Source organism: Felis catus, chromosome B3 (assembly GCF_018350175.1).
Source record: "Felis catus isolate Fca126 chromosome B3, F.catus_Fca126_mat1.0, whole genome shotgun sequence".
In the NCBI taxonomy this organism is placed as follows: Eukaryota; Metazoa; Chordata; class Mammalia; order Carnivora; family Felidae; genus Felis; species Felis catus.
The window spans coordinates 46929200-46951805 of NC_058373.1; the positions used below are offsets into that span (position 1 = coordinate 46929200).

The 22606-nt window shown below is 48.0% G+C and overlaps 1 protein-coding gene across 3 annotated transcripts in view; it reads right to left on the bottom strand.

Moving 5' to 3' along the window:
- Positions 1–11811, bottom strand: part of LOC101088492 (myocardial zonula adherens protein) — a 91526-nt gene extending 79715 nt beyond the window's left edge. For all 3 annotated transcript variants that reach the window (XM_011282897.4, XM_019832355.3, XM_019832356.3), the window contains exons 1-2: positions 11655–11811; positions 1884–1970 (exon numbers count right to left, since the gene is read on the bottom strand). In XM_011282897.4, the coding sequence (XP_011281199.3) occupies positions 1884–1970; positions 11655–11720 (153 nt within the window). In that variant the 5' untranslated portion in view covers positions 11721–11811. The remainder of the gene's footprint in view (positions 1–1883; positions 1971–11654) is intronic.
- Positions 11812–22606: the final 10795 nt, after the last annotated feature.

Sequence of the window (22606 nt, forward strand, 5' to 3'; positions counted from 1 at the left end):
CCATGTGAAAATACTGCTCTACAATAACCTTCCACTAACTAGTCTTTGCATCCACTGAGGAACCAACCTGGGGTTATAAAATAGGGACTTTCCAAATTTGTCAGTTGAAGTTCTGTAAAAGAGCTTTTGCTTTTTAAATCTCTGATGATTACTGTAAACTACTGAATCTTTTTTTTTTAAATTATTCAATGTGTCAAAGCCCATTACTGTCATCACTTTCTGATGGAATTTTGTTGTAAAGTTTGTTGTAAGTTTTGATGTAAAGCTGTTCCAATTTTGCCAGTGCAGTGAGACCACTTTCAAACCAGCTTCTGGGTCCTTTGCTATGACCCCATTTGGGTGAGTGCCATCTTGCTTTCCGGCATGAGATGTTCCAGGTTCACCAGGTACTTGCCTTGTTCCCACCTGCAACCAGCCATTTTTCTGGATCCTTTGGTGGGACTTCTCCTCTCTCTTTAAGCAGATAAGCAACTCTACATTCTCTAACCTTGCACCTAATCATAACCTCATTTTCCTTCCTCCCTCCTTCCTTTCTCTGTCACTCATTATTAAAATTAGTTCAGGCAGCTTGGTCCTTAGAGAAAGCAGGGAAAAGAGCATAAGAGAAGGGAAGGAGAGACAAAGCCCAACAGTAAACTTAGGGACATGATCAACCATTTACCACTCAATGAAGAGCTTCCTTTTCCACAGGTGGCCACGTGTGGTCAACTTCACAGCAAGGCGTGTCATTGTCATTCCATTTATAAAACTTATACGGTCATATATTAAATCATTTCACTGTTTTCTTTTATACTTACACAAAATATACACACAAGAAAAATTACTACCTAACCCCTGGCACTCTCATCCCCTTCTCTTGCTCTAGGTGTCTCCATCAGCACTTACTACCTTCTAAACTCCATAAAATATGCTTTATTTAAAAATTTTCATTCTCCTTCTAACTGGAAGATAAGCTTGGTGAGTGACAGGCATGTTTTTGCTCACTGCTTTGTTCACTACTCTACTCACAGTGTAGTATATACTATGGTATACTATGTGCACATGCACAGCGCCTGGAATACAGTAGGCGCCCCGTAACTATTTGTGAATGAGAAAAATGGCTTGCCCGGGACAACAGACCCGGAAGTGAGTGGCACCTCCTATGCAGCCTTTAAGTCTCTGCTTCGGTGACTCCCCAGGCAGTCAGTTATTCCCTCTCCCGTGGTCCCGGAGCCCTTCTTGCACTTCCGGATCCTAACACTTGAGTGTCACATCAACCTTGTTCATACGTCTGCCTCACCCGAAAACCTTCGAGCTCCTCCAAGACAAGGACAAGGTCAGACTTATCTTCATGGCCCAGCACTTAGCACAGAAGCTGGCACAAAAATCTGATGACCTCCCCCTCCCTCCAGCCAAGTGCCCTCGCCCCGTGCCCAGGCTGCCTGCTGGGCTTCTCCTCTCCAGGCGGCCTCCACCGTGAGCTGGGCCTTCGGCCTCCAGCTGCTGAGAAAGGCTCTGCCGCAGGCAGCTCACAATGGGCCCTTTGACTCAACAGGACTGGGCTCTTTCAGGAAAAACTCGTTCCCTGCCACAGCACCTGCCACTAAGGCCAGCGTCCCCACAGCTTTGAGGCAACACAGAGCCAGCGTTCACCAGGAAACAAGAGCAGGGGCAGGAGGCCAGCAGGGCCAGCCGGGCAGGGCAGTCTGGCTTCTGGGAAGAGGGAAGATGGGGTGGCAAGGTCGAGAGGGCTTTTCATCGGCAGATCGCTGACATTCAGACTCTGTGAATACACTGGCTAGAGGACCGGGGTGGAGGGGTGGGGGGTGGACGCGGGGGACGGGGTGAAAATAAAAGAGAGTAAAGATGAGAACTTGTCACAGCTTTGCTCGGAGACGGCTTACTTGTTCTTTTCTCTCGACCTTCTTTTCACCTGACTCTGGAGCTGGACTCTCGGGAGGTACAGTCAGCCGCAGTCTGCAGACATTTGCCTAGGAGAGACGGAGAGAAGCCAGTTACAAACCCGTGCCAGAGGTACAAAGAGCTGGGTGACCTTGTGCTTCTCAGTGCCGTCTCCCCCACTTAGCAATGAGGTGATCGTACCAACCGCACAGGGGACTCTGAGGATAAGACCAATGTTTGCCTGGTCCAGATCAGGCAACTCACCACCCTGCTGCTCAAAACGAGGACATTACCGAGTAATGTCATAGCATTCAAACAAACAGAAACCCAAATGACAGATATCCTTATAAAAGGGGGAATTTGCAGACAGACACACATACAGGGAGAACAGCATGTGAACATGCTCAAGAGAGAAGCCTGGAACAGATCACTCCCATACAACCCTTGGAAGGAACTAACCCTGTTGATACCTTGATTTTGGCTCGAGTTCTGTAACAGTATGTATAGAATGATCGTATCTCACCTGCACTGGTCAAAATACAGCTAGAGGGACAAAGGTCAAAATATACACAGTGGTGACTGGACTGTGAAAGTGCTTTCTCCTTGGCTATATATTGAATTTTTCTCTAACAGACATGCATATACAGAAGCACAAGGTTATTTAAAAGTCTATACACTCATGTTCGTAGCAGCACTATGCACAATGACTGAAAGCGACACAAATGTCCATCGGTGGATGAATGGATACATAAAATGTGGTATATACACAGAATGGAATATCACACGGCCTTAAAAAGGAAGGAAGTTCTGACACATGCTGCAACATGGATGAACCTTGAGGACATTATGCTAAGTGAAGGAAGCCAATCATGCAAAGACATGGGTATGACACAATGACAGCTCTCTCAGCTGTATGACTCCACTTATACAAGGTATATAGAATAGTCAAAATTCCTAGGGACAGACAGATCAGTGATTGCCAGGGGCTGAGGACACAGAGAAGTGGGGAGTTATTCCTTAACAGGTATGGAGTTTCAGTTTGAGAAGATGATAACATCCTGGAGATGGATGGTGGTGATGTTTGCACAACAATGGGAATATGCTTAATGCCATATGTCTATTTCACCCCAATGTCACAGCCAGGACCTGCTGTGATTTCCCAGGGAGAAGTGATCTGGCCACTGGAAAAGTCCAAAGAGGGCCCCAGCAGCACCCAGAGTACCCAGCCCCATGGGCTTGTCCCTGTTATAGGCTGCACTGTGTCCCCCTAACATTTGTATATTGGAGTCTTAACCCCAGAACTTCAGAATGTGACCTTATTTGGAAACAGGGTCTTTACAGAGGTTATTAAGTTAAACTGAGGTCATCAGGGTGAGCCCTAATCCAAAATGACTGATATCCTTGGGGCGCCTGGGTGGCTCAGTCAGTTGAGCATCTGACTCTAGATTTTGGCTCAGGTCATGACCTCACAGTTGGTGGGTTTGAGCCCTTCATCAGGCTCTGCACTGGTAGTTCAGAACCTGCTTGGGATTCTCTCTCTCTCTCTCTCTCTCTCTCCCTCTTTCTGCCCCTCTCCTACTCACTCGCACACGCACACTCTCTTTCTCTCACTAATTAAAAAAAAAAACCTTTATAAAAAAAACAGAAACCCAAAATGACAGATATCCTTATAAAAAGGGGAACGTGCAGACAGACACATATATAGGGAGAAGAGCATGTGAACATGCTAACGAGAGAAGCCTGGAACAGATCACTCCCTCACAGCCCTTGGAAGGAACTAACCCTGTCAATACCTTGATTTTGGACTTCTAGCTCCCAACCAGAGGATAATAAATGTCTGTTGTTTAAGCCACCTGGTTTGTAGTACTTTTCACAGCAGCCCTAGCAAATTAATATACCCCCTGACCTGGTTTGCACCCATCCACAGGGTGGCTTCTGAGCAAACCACCCTGCAGCCCACAAACTCAGAATGGGATGGGATTGTAAAAGACCTTTTAAGTCCAAACTGCTGACCTACAGAGGAACCCACCCACCCACCAATGTACCTGCCAGGTGGGAGACTGAGGATAACATCTTCCATGCACAGGTAAAAGAGCCCATGTGGGATATATGTTAGCACTTCCACACACATGGTCACCTACCTTCGAGATACCCCATTTTGCTACCCAGCACCTCCAGCTTCCTGTTCCCTCGGAACTCCTCCCTAATGGACCTGGGGTTGACCTCAGGGCAGGAATAGAATTCCCCTTTCTCTACACAGGGCCTCCTTCCCTCTGAACCTCTTTTCCTCTGGATCTAAAAACCCCAGCTCTTTCAACTCAGTGACTTGGTTTCACAATCACTCTCCATCTTTACGTTCCTATGGGCAAGCTTCATCCCCTCATGGCCCCAGGACTACATGCCTCCAATGTGGCCAACTTTGCACCAAACCTTCAGGGCTCACCATCAGTCATGTTGGCCAAAGACAAACCACCCATTCCAGCTAGGGGGCAGCTCTCCCAGCTGACAGGCAGGAGCACCGATGGGAATCCGACTTCTGCCAGAGAAAGGCAAACCTCTGACTCCAGGCTGCCTGGACCGGTTGAAACCAGCTGGCATTTGCACAAACATCAAAGTGTAACTCACACCAGGTAGGCAATCCAAGTCCATGATATTCAATAATCTTCTGTGATAGGCTGCTCTAATCCATAGCATAATTTTGCAGAGAAAAGTGCTTTTCTCCTGCACCCCATCTGATGCACACACATGTATACATACAGGTGTGTAAACACATATACAGACTTGCACAAGTGCACACACGCACACACATACATGTGTCAACACCTACTAGCTGTTGTTGCTCCCACAGCAGCAGGCTCAGCCCTGTATTCTGAGCACTGAGGAAAACTGAATCTTACTTAGTGGGAACACCACAGTTATGGGATTAGCTGTCCCTACAGGCAAGGGAATCTTCCAGTGGACCAAAAGCAGGAAGGTGGTAGATTCAGTGTATTTCATTACTAGGTTACAGAGCACTTACTACTTGTAAAATATTTTTAAGGGCAATGAGGGTACCAAGATAAAAAAGAAACAGCCTTGTTCCCAAGAGCTCAGAATCCAAAAACATACCCAAACAAAGCAAATAAGAACACTCAGTGTAACCAACACAAAGTCCTGAGAGGCAGGGTACCTTGGTGGTTAAGGCATGGTAGAACTGCATTCCTTATATAGCAGTAAGAATATAAGAAGAACAATAGTCTTAACTGGACACAGGAGTATACTGAAGGCTCCTAGAGGTGACATTTGAGCTAGGTATAGAAAGATAATAAGACTTTGCAGTCCATTGAGGTTTGGAGAATCCATCATCAGAATAACAGCAAACAACTACCAGGCAAGGAATTTGCTCCAGGCTGGCCAAAGGCACAGATGTGCGAAAGTTCTGAGACTCCAAGTGGGCCTGCAGCCTACACTAGAGTGAAGAGGAAAACAAACAGGCAGGGGCCAAACTCTAACAAGCTACAAATGCCTGATGGAGAAGCAAGGTCTCTAGTGGAAGACAATCAGGAGCCATTCAACAATCAAAGCCATTCCCTTTGGAGGAAGGGACTAACACTAAAATCTGAGTTCAAGGACTCAAAAAATTGAGTACTTCCCATTATATTCCATGTATTACAACATGAACAGAAAGGAAAAAATAGGGGGAGAGATCAAGCAAGCTTTGTGCTTTGTTTTTGCTATTCTTACAGTGCTTAGCATAGTATCAACACATAATGGGCACTTGCTCAGTAAATTAAATGTCAGTATGAGTTTCTTTTTAAGATGAATTAAAACACAGCCTGAAACTCCCCAGAGAGCCTTCCACTTTCTTCAAACCAGCCCCTCTGGTAGGGACAACAGGGAGGAGCAGCTAGTATTCAAGCCTCCTCCACATGAAAATTCACAACAAAGCCCTTGTCTGCAACTCAGGGCACCTGGGAGCTCCCCAAGTCCTCTGAGGCTTTGTTTCTGACCTACCCACCCCCTCTTTGTGGAGGCAGAAGGCTGGGTCTCCATCTATGGGGGAATCTAGAGATCCACATACCATCATGCTCTCAGCCTCAGCACCTGGGCTTACCAAAGAGAAAACTATCATCTCGAATAAAAAGGGTGGAGAAGATGACCCAGGGATGGGGTGGGGGTGGATGGTGTTGCTAATCAGTTTACAAAGATTTCCCTAAGGAAATTAGCCAAATGTATTTACATTTCTCTAAGGCCTGGTCCACTTTGTGACTGTGGGTTCCTGCCCAGTTCCACCTAACAAGAGCAGGTGTGGTCCCTGTGGTTGTGGCTGGAAGGACACACACCACACTCTGCTCAGCACAAGCATAAAATCTTTGGAGTATGTGGGTCAGGCTGTGTGAGACACGGCATGCCCCACCTGGAGTAGGCCTCTTAGCTCTGCTGTGGCCCTGAACTTGCAGGCCTGATGATCTACATCAGGGTGGGGCAAACCTTTTCTGTAGAGGGCCAAATAGTAAGTATTTAGGTTTTGCAGACCACCATAAAAAACATTCATATCTCAGAGGCAAACAAAACAAGCCCAGAGGGCCAAATATGGCCCGGGGGACAGTAGCTTATCTGCATACAGGGACACTTTTTGTAGGTGGTATAAAGTGCTCTAGAGCCCCTCTTTCCTGTGTCAGGCCTGACACCAGACAAAATTCATAAAGACAAGGACAGTGAGCGCTCCTCCTTCCTGCCCTCAATGGCTCCCTTCTGGACAAGCACACAATGTACCCAGGAATGCCATAATACAGACAGGAAATGCAGGTAAGTGAATGCACACAAATAGCAGTGTGACCGGGGGTGTTAGGGCTTCCTGCTCTGCCCCCAACCCCCCACCTTGCTCCTTCCAAACTTGAAGGAAGCTTCCAGAACACTGTCTCAGGAGGGTATTTCCAAGAAAGCTATAAGGAGACAGTGATAATTCAAGAGATAGTTCCCATTCTTGGCTGCACATTAGAATCACCTGAGGAGCTTCCTGAAAAATACTGGTGTTATTCTTTACTTTCAGACGTTCTCATTTAAACAGTCTGGCTTAAATGAGTCTGAGGCTTAGATATTTTAAGCTTCTCAGTGATTCTACATATAACTAGGGTGAACCACTGACTTAACCAATGGAATGAAACTCCAACTTGTTCAACAGGATGAGGAGACTGGAATATTTGGAGGCTTTCCCAGAACCGTCAAACTCTTCACCTGGGCCAGCACTCACATCCTTCTGTCACCTGCTTCCTGCCCAGGTGAGCCAGAGGTGACGGCCTGGCTTTAGCCCAAGCTTCTCTTCCTGGTTTCCTGTTTGCCAATTGAGTGTGAAGTGTGGCTTCTTTAGGACCCTGATGACACACACCTCTTTTTACATACCAATTGCACCAGGCCTGGGGAGGCAGGGTCCCTAACCCCTCTCCTCAAGTAGTTAATCACAGCCAGTGGATGCAAGCAATGACGGGGTGCACAGGCCACTAGGGGAACACGGAAAAGGAGAGTTCAGATAGGCTTCCTGGAAGCTGCCCCTTCCTCAGAGAGGCATGAAAGAGGCAAGGAACAGCATGAAAGGTTTGGGAATGGCAAGAAATTTGGAATATTTGGAACAAGTGTGGGACGGGAACAAGGAAGCCTAAGGCCAGATCAGAAAGGCCTGAATGCTAAAGTAAGGAATTTGTAGCCGCTGCTGGCAGGACAAAGGGGGCTCCTGAAGCAGAGTCATTGGGCTCTGTATTTTGCATTTTAGAAAGAGCACTCTGGCCTTCAAGTGTAAGTAAGAGTCAGCAGCGTGACTGAAATTTAGCACCATCCCTCACCTCAAGCGGGGCAGAGGGAAATACCCCCGTGTGACTCTTCCGTGTGCTTGGAGAACACTGCAACTGTTCTAGGCTGGGAGAGCTCACTGCGGTAAGCCCTAAGGCCATGACGCAAGTAATTGCTTCAAGTATCTCAGATGGAACCTTTTCAACATGGTCTCTGATTAGTTAGCCCTGGACCCACAGCTCCTTGAGCTCGATTAGACGATTTTTAAGGCTGACTGACTTGAAAGGCTTTTCCAAGAGATCAGAAGCCGAGCATCTGGGTTTCTTGTGTGCACACTCAGTGCAGACGAACCATGACACAGACCACATATGCAGCCCTCCCACGGGGCACTGGAGACAAGGAACCAGCCAGAATCCCACTCCATACCCTCTGCCGGACAACCAAGGGATCGCTATCTTGAGTTTCCTGAAGAGTCTCCAAGACTCAGGTCTGTTCGTCCTACCTCTGACACAGGAAGATGGGTGAACCAAAGCACCGATGTCATACTTTAGTGAGAGAGGCTTTTGGGCTAAGCCCTGAGGATGCCAGGGTTCCAAAACTTTGCAACTTGGTCTTTCAGGGGCTGGCTCCAGGAGGCCCTGGTGAGGAGCCAGCCTGCTTCCTGGGTGCAACGGGCCCCCGACCCACCCATCCCTGGTGGGTGCTGCAGCTAGCTAACTTCTCCCAGACACCCGATGCCATGTCCTTTCCTACAGAGCCCACAGATACATAAGTTATGCACACAGATGTTTCTGTGAAAAGGAAGTGAGGTAAACACCTGTCTGACCCGTTCAGTGGCCACCTAAGGAAAATTCTTTTGAGCCAGTCAGACAGAAATGGGACCTAGGAGAGTGCATTAGTGAAGGAGGGATAACTGGCAGGCCAGCTGGGTTTTGACAGAAAAAGCCCTTGCCAAATAGAAAGAACTATCAGCAAGAGCAGGCTACGAGACAGTCCTATCCTTGTGGCCTTTTTGGGTTTGCCTCTGTTTTGTTTTTCTTTTTACGAGCCACCCAGGGGCCAGGATACCGGCAACACCAGCCAAGAGTCTCTTATTATCAAGACAGTGTGATGCTGGAGGAAACTCTTGACAGATGCGTGCCTCTCATCGCCCCGGCTCAACAGCTGAACCAAAAGTATTTGGCTGCACAAAGCAACACGTGCCTTCCCCCCGCAAAGAGCACAACCTGGCCACACAACTGACCTTTCATGTCAAAGGCTCATTTAGTGGGATTAACTTCATTTACAAAATTCCCTTCAAAATCATGAAGCAATGTCCATAGTTTTTTTAATGTTTCCCCCCATTCTCTAAGGTCATCCTTCCATCCATGGTTCTTCTCCAGCCAATCTATCTTCCTGTTGTTGCCACAGATAAAACTATTTTTAGCGCGCAACTGAAGGTAGGATTGTTGTTTTTTTAATTTCACAACCCGTAAATGGGTTGGCATCCGTAAATGCCACTCAGAGCTTTGCTTATCAGCTGACAGAAATTACTCTCCCACCAGTTTTTTTTTCCCCCCTTTGAGAGATGATTTCAGATAAAAAGGAAGTACAAATTGTAGGTGGCAGCCATTGAACAAGGGATAATTGGTGACAGTCTGGTCTGGCTGCACCTCCCTGGCTGGCTGACTCAGAAAACTCCCTGTTCAGTGTCAGCTGTCACCACCATTGCTAGTTTACTTGAATATCTGGACCAACATAGCCTGGTTCCTCTGCAGTCCCTAATTTGGTAAGCTCTTTGGACAAAACAGAAATGCTATTTTGATGGCTAGCATGTTCTTGTTTAAGACCATCACTTGTCCAATAACAGCCAAGAGGAAAGACGGGATGATACAGAGTTTATTGACAGACTTTCAACTTCAGGAACAATTTCCATGATTACTTAGTCTACAATTTTAATTTCAAGACATCCCATTTTTATCTTTCCAAGAAATAAACGTTTTTGCCCTAAAGAAAATGCAATGTGCCATTATGATACAATATATACCAAGAGCTTCATTTAAATGAGTGATATTTCCTCCTTTCAGTGTCCCATTGTCAATCGCCCCACGAACTCCTATGCACCCTTCAAGACTGAACTCCAGTATCTCCTGAAAAGGGAGGTCTTCCTCAGATGCTTTGGGAAGAACCCTTCCTGTTAGCTTCACTCGACTTTGTTCACAATGGACCCCACTATAACAACCATCACTTTGTACGACGGTAGTCTGTGACAATGACTGCCTCCATGGGTAGAGTAGGCCCCGACACCTAGCCCTGTATCATCCAGAAGGAAATCTCCAAGTGTTGTTTAAAAAAATCAAGCAACAGATCGTATCTTCTCACCATGCCCCCCATACACATACACATAGACAGGACCCGTGGCATTTGCAAATCACGAGCAGAGTTGGAAATCATGAAGGGAATCCTAGAACCTGTAAAAATCTTCTTTCCTGAACAAGTGCACCAGTACTCATGCACTCAGAACAGCCCTACATGGTGATTCAGCTCCCTGACCCCTCTGGTCCTAGGTACTTTGGTTGTCTTATTCAAAAGGCAAAGCCTTTCCAATAGTCTGTCCACTGTGCTTCTTACAATGAAATACTTGAAAGTGAACATTTGAGAAAAACAATCTTCAGAAGGGCTACCTAGTACACTAATCACATCTGCAGTCACCCACTCTAGCCACCCATCTCTGAAGGAGGACTGGACTATTTCATGCATTCTGGTCCCCCCCCCCCCCCCCCCCCCCCCCGTGCCTCTGTCTAGGCCCAGGGCTGGTTTTTCAGTGACTTCATTCTTTCTCAATCACAATTGTATTCCAACTGAGCAAGATTTCCATAGAAAAAAAGGCTAATGCCTGTCTTGCAGTAAGGCTGGGACTGTGATTGGAAACCCACTTGGACCCAATGGGGATCTTGCTTTACAAAGCTAATAACTGAGAAGCCAGAGTTCTGTCAACCCTGGGTGTCTGGTGTATACACATGCACACACATACACACACATGCGCGTGTGCACACATCTGCCCCCTCAGAATCCATCACCTGGCCCACACCCAAGAGTAACACAGGTCTTCCTTCTAGAGCTAAAGGAAGGCAGCACATAAGGGGACTGCTAGTCACCTGGTTGAGGTATGGAAACGTAAACAGGTACGTCTATGAGACTAGAAGATGGGAGTGCCGAAGGGGGTCCTGGCTTGGACTTAAGCATCTGTTTAGCTAAAACTTGGGGAACATGATAAGAGAAATCTCAACCACTGAAAAGAAGCACTGATTGATAAATATGAATATTATGAAGAAGGGATGAACTAAAAAGCCACCGCCCAAGGCCCTGGCAGTGCGCTCTGAGGCACTGATCTTGGAAGAGATACAGAATGGGAAAGATACAACAGCACGTGCCTAGCATCTTTCACAAAGCATCTGGGGAGGCGAGGAAAGATGCAATATTTAAATCAGAACGAACAAAGTGGTTTGCATAAACCCAAGTCCCACACCACTGAGCTCCCAGGTGTCCAGCTGCTGATCTCTACCTTGTCAGGTGAAGCCTACCTTGGCTAAACTCACTTCAGAATCGGTGTTATTCTATCACCAGCGGGGACCAGTGACCTTTGCTTTTAATCGCTGAAAGGAGGCAATTTTGGGTGTTAAAGATATTCATTACCATTGAGTCTCAAGTAGGCACACCACAGAAATTGTTTCCCTTGCTTTTTAAACTCGTGCCGCCAATAAACGTGGCCTGACACAGAAGGCAGGAAGGAGAGGAAATTTCTGGGAATTCCACAAAGTCCCCTAAGCCCTACGAGCCGAGCCGTTGGCTGGGCATCCAGAGAAGGGTCATGGCCGGAGCTGGGACAGGACGGGAGAGTTGAGTCCAGGGTAGGGCGTCGGGGTCGGGGCCCCGCTCCCGCGCGTCCCCAACGCCAGACCCCGCTACAGCCGGACTGCCGGGTCGGGGAAGCGGGACGGCGGCGGCTCCCGCCCCCAGCTACTCACCCTCCTGCTGGGCGCCCCGGCGCCGCCACCCGAGAGCAGGGTGACGGTGGACGTGGAGCGCAGCATCCCGCAGCGGCGGCCGGCGGCGAGCCCGCAGCTGCGCTCCTCCGGGCGGAATAAGCGCGCCGAGCCCGCCCTGCGCGGGGGCGGTGCGGCCCAGGAGCTGCTCCGGCTGCGGCGGGGAGGGAGCGCCGAGGGGCGGGGCCGGGGGCGGGGCCCGAGCGCTCTCGCCCGACCCGTCTAGCTGCATTTTCTCCCCAGGGCGCGGACCTGGCCAAAGTGGAACACAGTCCTCGGCTGGGGGCGCTGCGCCCGCCTAGGGTCTGTTCAGGGGCGGGCGAGAGCCCTGGAACCACTGGACGCCCAGGCTCTCCCTGCCGCCTGCAGTGTCAAGGTCCACCTGCCTGTTCATCTTCACAGTACTCAGCGGCCCACCTCCACCACCCCCCTCCCCCGCCCCAAGAGGCTTCCTTCCCCATCCCTGGAAACTTCACCCCGTGTCATTCATTATTTACTGAGTGCCTACCTTGTGTCCCTCCCAGCAGCCAACACAATTGACTGGCGCGGTCTGTCCTCATGATGTTTGCAATCTGGTCGGGACGCCTAGAATAGATGACAGGTGTGGGTGCTTTGGTAGAAGAGGAGATACCTATGGGAAAAAACAACCCGACCCTAGTTGCTGGCCTGTGCAGGAAAAGACCTCTAACAGAGGTAATGAGTAAGCAGGAGCAAGCCAGGTGTAGAGTGTTTATCACAACTGCTCATATTTATTCAGTGATTACTGTGGGCCCAGCTGGCAAGTGCTTTGCATGTATTACCTCATTTAATCCTCACAGCCACCTTCATTTAATCCTATACCCCCATTTTGCAGATGAGGACATTGACTCACCAAGAGACTAACACAGCAGAAGCCCCACCAGCTGGTAGGGGCAAAGCTATGACAGACCCCACAGTCAGCCCCTAGTGCCTTGCTTGTCCACTCTGCTACACCCTCTAGTAGAGTGAGGAGCAAGTTACAGACCAATAGAACCGGTATGTGCAACGATGGGCACAAGGCAAGAGAAGTTACAATATATTTTTAGGTGCTGAAAATATCCCAGTGCAAGGGGCCCTGGTAGAGGCAAAGGTAGAGAAGCAGCAGGATGCTGAGACAGAGAACCTGGTGTCCTTAGGCAAGCGGTTTGGCCCTTACCCTGAAGATAAAGTGTCTTTCAGCAGGGGAAGGCAATCTCCCTCCACTCACTCTTCAAAGCGCAGGTCAAACACTGCCTCTCCATCAAGCTCTCCAGGAGCTTCTTGCCCGGAACACTTACACTCGTGAACCTCACAGCTCTTTGAGATCTTGTATTCTGTTAGCAGTGTGTGTGTGTGTGTGTGTGTGTGTGTGTGTGTGTGTGTGTGTTCCCCTTCCCCAGTGGTGAGCTTCTGGAGGGTGAGGGCCAGGCCTTGCCCTTTGCTAAATCCCCAGTGAGGCCCCAACATGAAAGATGCTCAAGAAATATTGCTGAATAAGATTCCAAATGCTCCTGTGAGACTCACTCCTTCTGTAGATGAGGAAACAGGCGAGAGTATCTAAGTGACTTTCCCAAAGTCACATATTCTGTCATCATCACCACCATAGCTGTGCCTGCATTCTAAGTGCTTTGTATGCATGTTCTCATCCAGGCCTTACCATGACCCAAAAGATGGAGACTGTTCTTGTCCCCATTTTGCAAATGAGGAAACCGAGGCTCAAGGACATTAGGTTAATTGGTGAATAGACTGGGACCAGACCTGTAGTGTTCTAACTACAGGTCTACGGCTTTTTTACTACCCTCCCATCCACCTACCCTTCTGAAAAGAGGTCATTCATGAGAGATCTCTTCCTAGCCTACTTTCACAGAGCCCAGTATTCTCCAGAGAGTCTTGTAAAACTAAAAGCTGGGTCTGCCCTTCAATAAATAACGGTCAGAATGTGGCTGTTGAAAGCCAGCATGGGTTAGAAATATCTTCATGGTTATCTTGGTAGAAAGAAGCTAATGATTATTGTTGTTTTGTAATTTGCCCTGAGGAGAAAGGAAATGGGCTGCCATTCAGACAGAGCCCAAATAGCCTGGCATCATCAATGTTTATTTATATCATGGCAACCACCCAAGTGACCACCCAGGATGGAGTCAGCATTTGAAAGGAAGTGTGGTCCGAGGATTCAATTTCCCTCCATCTACCCAAATCTTTTTCATATTATTAATATCATACTTTCCACACTGTATTATAGTTTCGTACAAAAGCGGCAGACTAAACACCAGCTTGTGAGCTCTTTGTTGTAACTGGATCTTGTTTACCTCTCTGCCTCCCCAGTACCTAGAACAGTAACTGGCCTGTTGCAAGTGCACACTAAATGCTGAATGGATGAAGAAGTTAGAGAGCAATACTTGAACTCACTCAAGGTCAAGCCAAACAGAAACCAAGATCCTTGCCAACCCTAGGGTAGGCTAGGGTCTCCAAGCAGTTTGCCAGCTGAAACAGTCAGACCCCCAGGATTATCCCAGCTACGAAAGCTCCCCACGTTGGCTTCACTAAGGGCCATTATGGGCAGATACCACAGCCCCTCCCTGCCAGCCCAACACATATGGAACTGCAAGAGAGAGGAGAGTGGGGAACCCCCAAAATGGAAGAGGAGCAAAAGGAAGGAAAGTGGGAAGACAGTTCAGGATCGAGGGATCAATGCAAAGTAGAAAAGTGGATCTAAAATGGAAGCAACATCCAAACAAAGTCATAGTCACAGGTTTCTATGAACAGTTCTGGGAGAAGATAGAAAGGAAAGATTGACTCCTTTCAAAGGGGAATCAAAGCTGAGAACTTCTGCCCTGGCCAGCAGTCCTCCACGGTCTGCAGAACTGAAGGACTGGAAGGGACCAGGACATAAGAAAGATAAGCATAGGGCTCTGGGGTGGAGGGTCACCCTCTTCCCTATCGACATGGCTCCAGTCTACTCTGAGCCCACCCTGAGCTTTGGTGACCAAGGATCACTGCTTGGGGATCACGGGAACAGGAGCTATGACAGAAAGGTCTTAGCTGCCACCCTTCCCATCCACAGTACCAGTCGCACACTCCTAAGAGCTGCCCTGAATTTCCCTGTGGAAGCACAGGCCTATAGAAAATTCTAGATGTCTGTATAGACACCCTTTATTTTCTTGAAATCAATCGCTGAATTGTCCCTCCTTCTTTTGCCCTACTTCTAGAATTCTCTCTCATCTCCTCCCAGCCTCTGCTTTCGGAATTGTCGTCGCTGCTCTCTGCTGAACCCTCTCCAAACTCTCTATTGGCATCTTTAGTTGAGGGGCTTATGGTGGGACCCATTTCTCCAGCAAAGTCCTGAGAAGCAGAGTCTGTCGTTATCTCTGGGCGAAACAATCAGAAAGTGAATCTCTGGACAAGGACACAGAGTAGGTGAGCCCAAGCAAATGATGTTTTGTGTCCCCCTCACTCTTACATCTCCGAAGCTTCCCTTTTTTTCCTCTGCCATTCAGCTGTCACAACATCCCAGAGTCCTGGCATAGTCTCCTGTTCTGAATGCTAAACAGAGGCTAAACTTTCACAATAAAAGAAGGACACATTTCCAACCCAAGGATAAGGGTATTGAATTATAGAGCCCCTTTGGATAAAGTAGGACAAGAAACACCTCATATTCACGGGGTGTCAGAGAAGCAGAGAGCAGGCCCTAGAGATAAGGAAAGCAGACTGAGAGGAACCCAATACCCTGGCCAAGTCACCCAGATACACAGCATTTATCAACCTGTCTAGACATGGGGCTGGCACCTGCTGGTGGCCCACTCAGGGGAATACAAGTTTATTGAAAATAATCCTATACTTGCCAGTTAACCCGTGAACAAACGAACCACTGGCAGAGCAACAATAACCCAACTCATTGAACAAATATGGACCAAGGGCTTACTGTGTGCCAGGCACTGGGGACACAGAGATGAGTAAGACAGCCCCCATTTTCTAGCAACTTACTCTCAATTTGGGAAGAGAGACAGATACTTAGTAGAGTAAAATGATATCTACCACATCTACAACACTCACGGCATTTAAAAGTGTCGAAATACATCAACGCATTTAATCTTCCCAGCATCTCAGGGAGGAAGGTGCCATTATGTCTCCTGCTTTGCAGATGAGGAAATCATACCGCAGGGACATGAAGTGACTTATCCATGGTACCAACGCTAGTAAGTGGTAGAGCTAAGCTTCAGCCCAGGCAACATGACTCCAGAGTCCTTGCGTTTGACAGTTCACCTCCTCTACAGAGGTAGAAGCAGACGTGAAGCACTGCGGGCAGAGGAGAAGGGGGTCCAAGCTGCTGCAGCAAAGAGCAGAAAGGCTTCCCAGGGAAGGCAGCACAGGGGCTGACCCTGAAGAATAAGGAAAAGTCAGGACACTGGGGCTGAGGGGCCAGAGAGTCTGGGAGATACATGTTAGTCAGTTTAGCTTGAATTTCGGAGCAGAAGGGATTGGCTACTAGAGGTTAGATTGCGAAGGGCCTTGAATACAGCTGAGAATCAATCTGTGGGTGATGGGGAGCCACTGAAGGTTTGAGAGCAGGGCAGTGATGTACTCAGGCAGCAGAGAGAACAGTCTGGATGGAAGGCAGAGACTCCAGAGCAAGTATTTTGGTGCCTACTGATATGGTATTGACACGAGATAAAGAGGAACTGTGCAAGGGTAGTCAGCAGTGGTGGAAAGGAAAGGAGGTAATAAATTCAAATGATAGAAATTTAACAGAACTTAGAGACGAACCAGAAGCTGGAGCATTTTTGTGAACTGTAGGTCACCCTAGTGAGTAGTCAACCAATCAATACCTGTACGGATGCTGAGGGAGAGGGAGTCAGTGGGGCTTCGCAGTACATTAAACAGAAGGCGTCGTTCTGGCTTTTCCAAGTAGTTAAATGGGCTTGTAGTAGAAAAGTTGCAGGTGCAAAGGCGGAAATCTTACGTATTTATTCTTTCAGGAAGACAGCCTACTGACTGTCTTTAAGAGGAAGTGAGCTCCACCCAATGTCAAAAAAAAAGATCATAACAGAAGGAATAAGTCAGATGAGAAATGTTAAAGGAATTAGGGACCTTCCTGAGCAGAAAGGTACAAAGAATATCCCCTTTTGTAACCATGTGCTTCCTTCCATGAGTAAGTTAGATTTACCCACTCAATTCCCAGTCAGAGAACCAAAAGGAAAAAGAAAAAAAAAGAAAAAGAAAAGATTTGCCCCAAAGCTTCTGAATTGGTAACTTGTCAGTGAATCCCATTTGGACCGATTAAAGTATGTGTAATACCTGTATTTGAATCTACACCAAAAATGAAATAGCTAACTTACAGTGGAAAATATTTGTGTGCTTTTTAAAAAATAAAAGCGCCCTGAGATGTTTATGTAGGTATACTCATGTAGAACATCTGATACATCTACTTATGCCATGACTACCTTCTTCTCCCAGAAACAGACTCTGAGCCAAAGATCCATGTGCTTACTGAGGAGTTGCCCCCAGAGGAAACCAGGAAGGAAGTGGAGACACAGGAAGAGGAAGAAGGAAGGAGGGCACCATTTTAGGGAAAGCTCCAGATCCAGCCTGATCCCATGGACAGCTCTGGGGTATAAACTGCACCTCAGAGTTAGTCCTGCCTTAAGATAAAAAGGTGTTTGTACTTCTACACTAGCCAGTCATTCCGTGGTACGGGGGTAGAGGGTAGGAGAGGTGTATCACTCCAAGCTCCGTGGTAGTCTGGAAGGGCAGGAACCTCCATGTCTATAGGAAATCCTCTGAAGGTCACAGGTACAAACTATTAGCATCGGAACACATACTTTAAAAAGCTGGGAAAGAGACACAGAGCTGGTAAGAGGGCCAAGAAGATTTAGGTGGGCACCAACTGTGTCCACTACATCATGTATTATATCTATATAAAACCTGGATATACATACAGATACCAAGGGTATATAATATGTCACTGCTCAGAGTAAAGATCTCTGGTGCAACAACAATCATAAACCACTGTGTGGCCTGGAGAGTCCAGTTTAAAAGAAAAAAAAAAAAATCCCAGTGTGAAAACAGATGCTCTGAAAGATTCAGAGGAACGCTCAATCTACTGAGGGAAGAGGTAGGATCCAAAAGATCAAGAGGCTGGAGAATCTGACAAGAAGGAATGCAATAGGAATAAATCCATGGTTCAAAGTCAACAATGGCCCCAGTAGCAGACACAGGAAACCCAGCTCAGCAGCATCAGGTGCTAAAGATACCTGTGTAACTGAGCTTGGCCAGTAACTCCACAGAAGCCAATCCTCCCATGACCCAGAACACCCCACCTAATTTCACATTGCATTCAGAGGAAGGCAAGGTCTGGACCAGAGAGGCAAGGGGCCCTTCTCTGTGGCACTGGCCCCGCCATGCCTACAGTGTGGCCTTTGATTCTGATGCCACAACTAAAAGAACATGGACCGCCCACATGATTCCAGAATAACCTAACACAGATGGTCTGTGAACTTGGCACCAAATAATGGGGGATGCAGGTGACACAACTGGGAATATTGTCTCTAGAGAAGGAAAGACATGGAGACATGTTAGGTGACTCTAAGTCTGTCCTTGTGACAAGAACAGTTATACGTGTTCTGTGTGACTCAGAGTATAGAAGGAGGCCCAGTAGGTAAAAGTTACAGGGAGATGGAGTTCAAGAGCCAGAGCGAGTGGAGGAGAGGGGATAGAGGGCAGAACTTGGCGGGGGGGGGGGGGGGGGGGGGGGCGGAAGTAATGAGCAGGTCCCACTCCAGAAGTAGGCAGGGCATTCCCTATCACTCCATCATCAGTCCCCAAGCCTGCTGTGCACTGAAGCCACTTGGGAACTTTCTAGTAATACATTTCTGGGATGACAACCAGAAATGCATATTCTAATAAGCTTCCTAAACTTTCCCTCATGCTATCACCCAGCATTTGTGCTTGGACCAGTGTCTGGAACCACGGGTGAAGACATCTCATCAAGGATGACTAGAGGGAGCCCAGATATCAGGTGGGGAAGGAGGCATAGAGAAGATGAATGTATTCCCTTGAAATCCTGGACATCTGTGGCCCTGGGACTGTGGGATTCTAGGTTTCACAGCAGAGAAGTCAGTGTGAAGAACACTGTTCAATAGAGAGCAGGGGCTTGGAGCCAAACAAACCTGAATTTACACTCAGGCTCTGCTATGTATCAGCTGAGGGGTCCTGGGCAAGTCATTCCTACTTTCCAAACCTCACTCTTCTCCCCTGTGAAATGGGAGGTCACCCTACCACCTCGGAGAGTTGTTGTGGGGCTTGAATGAGAGTATAGAATATAAACGAAGAGTCTATAGCACGTGAGGTCCCTTCTAAAGAAAAGTATGAACCGCCTGGTCATGAAAGAGAATGGAACACTCCTCAGCTTTGGGACAAATTCTTCAAAGCAAATATATTGGATGCTCCATACCAATGCTGATGTAAGACATTCAGAAAAGAATAAAAGGCATTCTTTCCCTATATGTGGTTTGCTCAATTAAGAAAGATTAATATAGAGGGGCACCTGGGTGGCTCAGTCAGTTGAACTGTGACTTCAGCTCAGGTCATGATCTCGCAGTCAGTGAGTTTGAGCCCCACGTAGGTAGGGCTCTGTGCTGACAGCTCAGGGCCTGGAACCTGCTTTGGATTCTGTGTCTCCCTCTCTCTGCCTCTTCCTCTCTCTCTCTCTCTCTCTCTCTCTCTCTCTCTCTCTCTCTCTCTCATTCTCTCTCTCTCCCCAAAATAAAGAAAAACATTTGGAAAAAAAAGAAAGATTAATATAGAGAACTTATCTACCCTTAGCATGTATGAAAGAGGATCATATAACTTCAAAACAAAACAGCATTCATTAGCTTTTAATGAAGACCAACAATACTCGTTAACATGTTTTCTGCCTCTATACTTCCAGTGAATTCATGCGAGCAGGCTTCCACTATAGGTGCTGAGGCAAGTATAACGTTTACTATAAGACTTGACATGGGGAGGCGCCTGGGTGGCTCAGTCATTTAAGCATCTGACTTCGGCTCAGGTCATGATCTCGCGGTTTGCGAGTTCGAGCCCTGGGTCGGGCTCTCTGCTGACAGCTCAGAGCCTGGAGCCTGCTTCGGATTCTGTGTCTCCCTCTCTCTCTGCCCCTCCCCTGCTTATGCTCTGTCTTTCTCTGTCTCAAGAATAAATAAAACATTTAAAAAAAATAAAAATAAAAAGACTTGACATGGGGATATGAACAATTCTCTAAATAACAGTTTACTCTGCTCCAAGTACTCACCTGGTGCCATCCCATCTGCAGGGGTCTTTCTGATATGCCAGTAGTCAGGGCCTGAGGCAGGGCCTTTGTATGTGGTTGTTGTGAGGGTTGTTCACAGCAGCAGGGCTTCAGGCTGTGTGAGCTAATGTTCCCCTTGGTAAGCTGTTCCCCCGGCATAGGGTTGTGTCCACTGGAGGAAATGATGCCATTTCTTAATTTTTTTTAAATTTTATTTTAGAGAGGTGGGCGGTGGGGTGGGGGAGTGGCAGAGGGAGAGACAGAGACAGAGAATCTTAAGCAGGGGCCATGCTCAGCACGAGCCAGATGCGGGGCTTGATCCAAAAGACGGCGGATCACGACCTAAGCTGAAATCAAGAGTTGAACACTCCACCTGCTGAGCCACCCAGGTACCTGAATGGATGCCATTTCTAATCCACACACAGCCATATGGGCTAGGTGGTCCTTCCTGGAATGGGAGAAATGGGGCGTCAGTTATTTTTGTGAAAGATCCCCTCCCTACCAAGAAACCATTCCTGCCATAGCCTTCTGCAGTTCAGCTGATAGAGATGCATTCTTCCAGTAGCTCAAGCCAGAATCCATGGAGTCCTCCTTGATTTCTCCCTTTAATCTCATACCTTACCTTTTATCTCTTTACCTTTACCTTCAAAATATGTCCAATATCTAAACTCTTTCACATCACCATCACCTCTCCCATGGATCCTTGAAATATAGCCTCCTAGCTGGCCTTTCTGCTTCTGCCCCTGCCCTCCCATAGTCCATGCACAACACAAAGGCCACTGTGATCCTTGTAAACCCACAATCCTGTGGGCAGGCCCTTCCAGTGGCTTCACAGCTCCTCCTACAAAAGCCCAAGTCTCGTGCATTTGGTTTGTGTCTGTCTCTCCTAAGATCTAAGGTCTACGAAGGCACGGGCTTTAGTCTGTTTTGTTTGTTCCGCTAACCCAGAGTCGGCACCAGTGTGCCTAGCACTGAGCAGGCATCCAGTAGAGCATTCTTGAATAAGTGAGTGGTCTTCACCATGGTCCCCAGGGCGACACATACGCAATCCGTGCAAGGTCCCTGCACCTCTGGATGGGAGTGGTGTTGGTCTCCATTGCTCACAGGATCTGCAGAAACATCTACCTCTGGTCCACACCTCCCTCTGATATGGCTATTTCAGCCTCCTGCCCTGCAACAGGTCAGCTCATGCCCTCCCCTTCAGGAACAAATGTCACCCATCTCTCAATAAGGCAGAGCTTTAACGAACAGAAGGAACTCCTGATTTTAACCTACACAAAATTCCCTACAGCAGGGGAATAGAAAGGCTGGGGAAAGACAGGGGAATAAGGAAAGGTATCTACAGCAGGAAAAGCAAGGGACAAATTAGTCACTCCGTCAGTTGTGCTGGGACCCGCTTTAACACATGACGGTGCTCATCCCCATCCCTCCATCATCCCCTCAGTTGTGAGTGAGCCTTTGATGTCAGAGACTCATTCATCAGCAGACACCTGTGTGTCTCCCAGATGCACAGTGATCAGTCCAGATGCCGATCCTCCAAGCCCCGCTTAACTGTGGTGACAGGGCAGAGGTAGGGGGAGGGCCTGGGGGGCTGCTGCTTCTTCTGTTCCCTGGACACATTGCCTCTCTCTCTGCCTCCCACACAAACATGTCAGCTCCCTCTCAGCCAGGGTCGTGTCCCATGACCCTCCTTGACAGCCACTCAGCTCCCCATGCGCCTTTCAGAGCTAGGGCTGCGGGAGGTGGGGGGCAGGGGGGGTCAGGGTCACTTGAGCCCACTTGAGGTGGATGGGTTGGGGACAGGACAGGGTCTGCTCACAGGGGCAGCAAGGGAACTTCGAGTCTGCGTCCATCTGCAGGGCCAGATGAGATTGAGTTTAGCTGAAAGACAAGGAACAACTTGCAATCATAGCCCCAGGCCATCCATCAGAAGCAGGGAGTTGAAGGTTAAACAGCTGTACGTTCCACCAGGTAGGCTGAGACCAGCAATGAGGAATCCCCGGAGAGGTCAGGGAGGGAGGCCACCAGGGAGCTTTAGGGCTGCAGCCATGGAACCAGGCTCAGGATAGATGACCTATATGTCCTGGTTTGCCTGGAATCTTCTCGTCTCAGGCACTAGAAGTCTCTGGTCCCAGGAAACCCCATCAGTCCCAGGCAAACCAGGACCAGAAGCAGGGAGCAAACCCCAAGAGCAAGGCCAAACCCTGGTGTGTGGGAGGGACACAGGGAAGACACAGAACAGTGACTCCAACAGAGTGACCCAGGCAGAAAGCCCAGGTGTAGGAACCAGGACAGATGACAGAAATTTGGCTCAGAAAGATGTGAGGTAAAGTGCCATCAAGGAGGTTGAAAGGTATTCCATTAAAAAGAAAAAAATTTTCCATAGTCAAAAAAATTTAAAGAATCGAAGTTAAAAGTAGGCATATTTAAAATACAACTTATTGCCTTAAAGTAGATGGAACATCTTCCAAAGATATGTAACTATGCAGTGTTTCCCTTCCTCACCCTTAATAACTCATAGGTTGAGCTCATAGGAAGCTAGCAACACACAAGCAGCTGGGGAGACACTTTTCTAAGGCAGCTTTCCAGAAAAGAAATATGCCTAATCTGGGAAGAGAAGTTCACACGGAATCTGATTATGTAGGTTAATAATTGT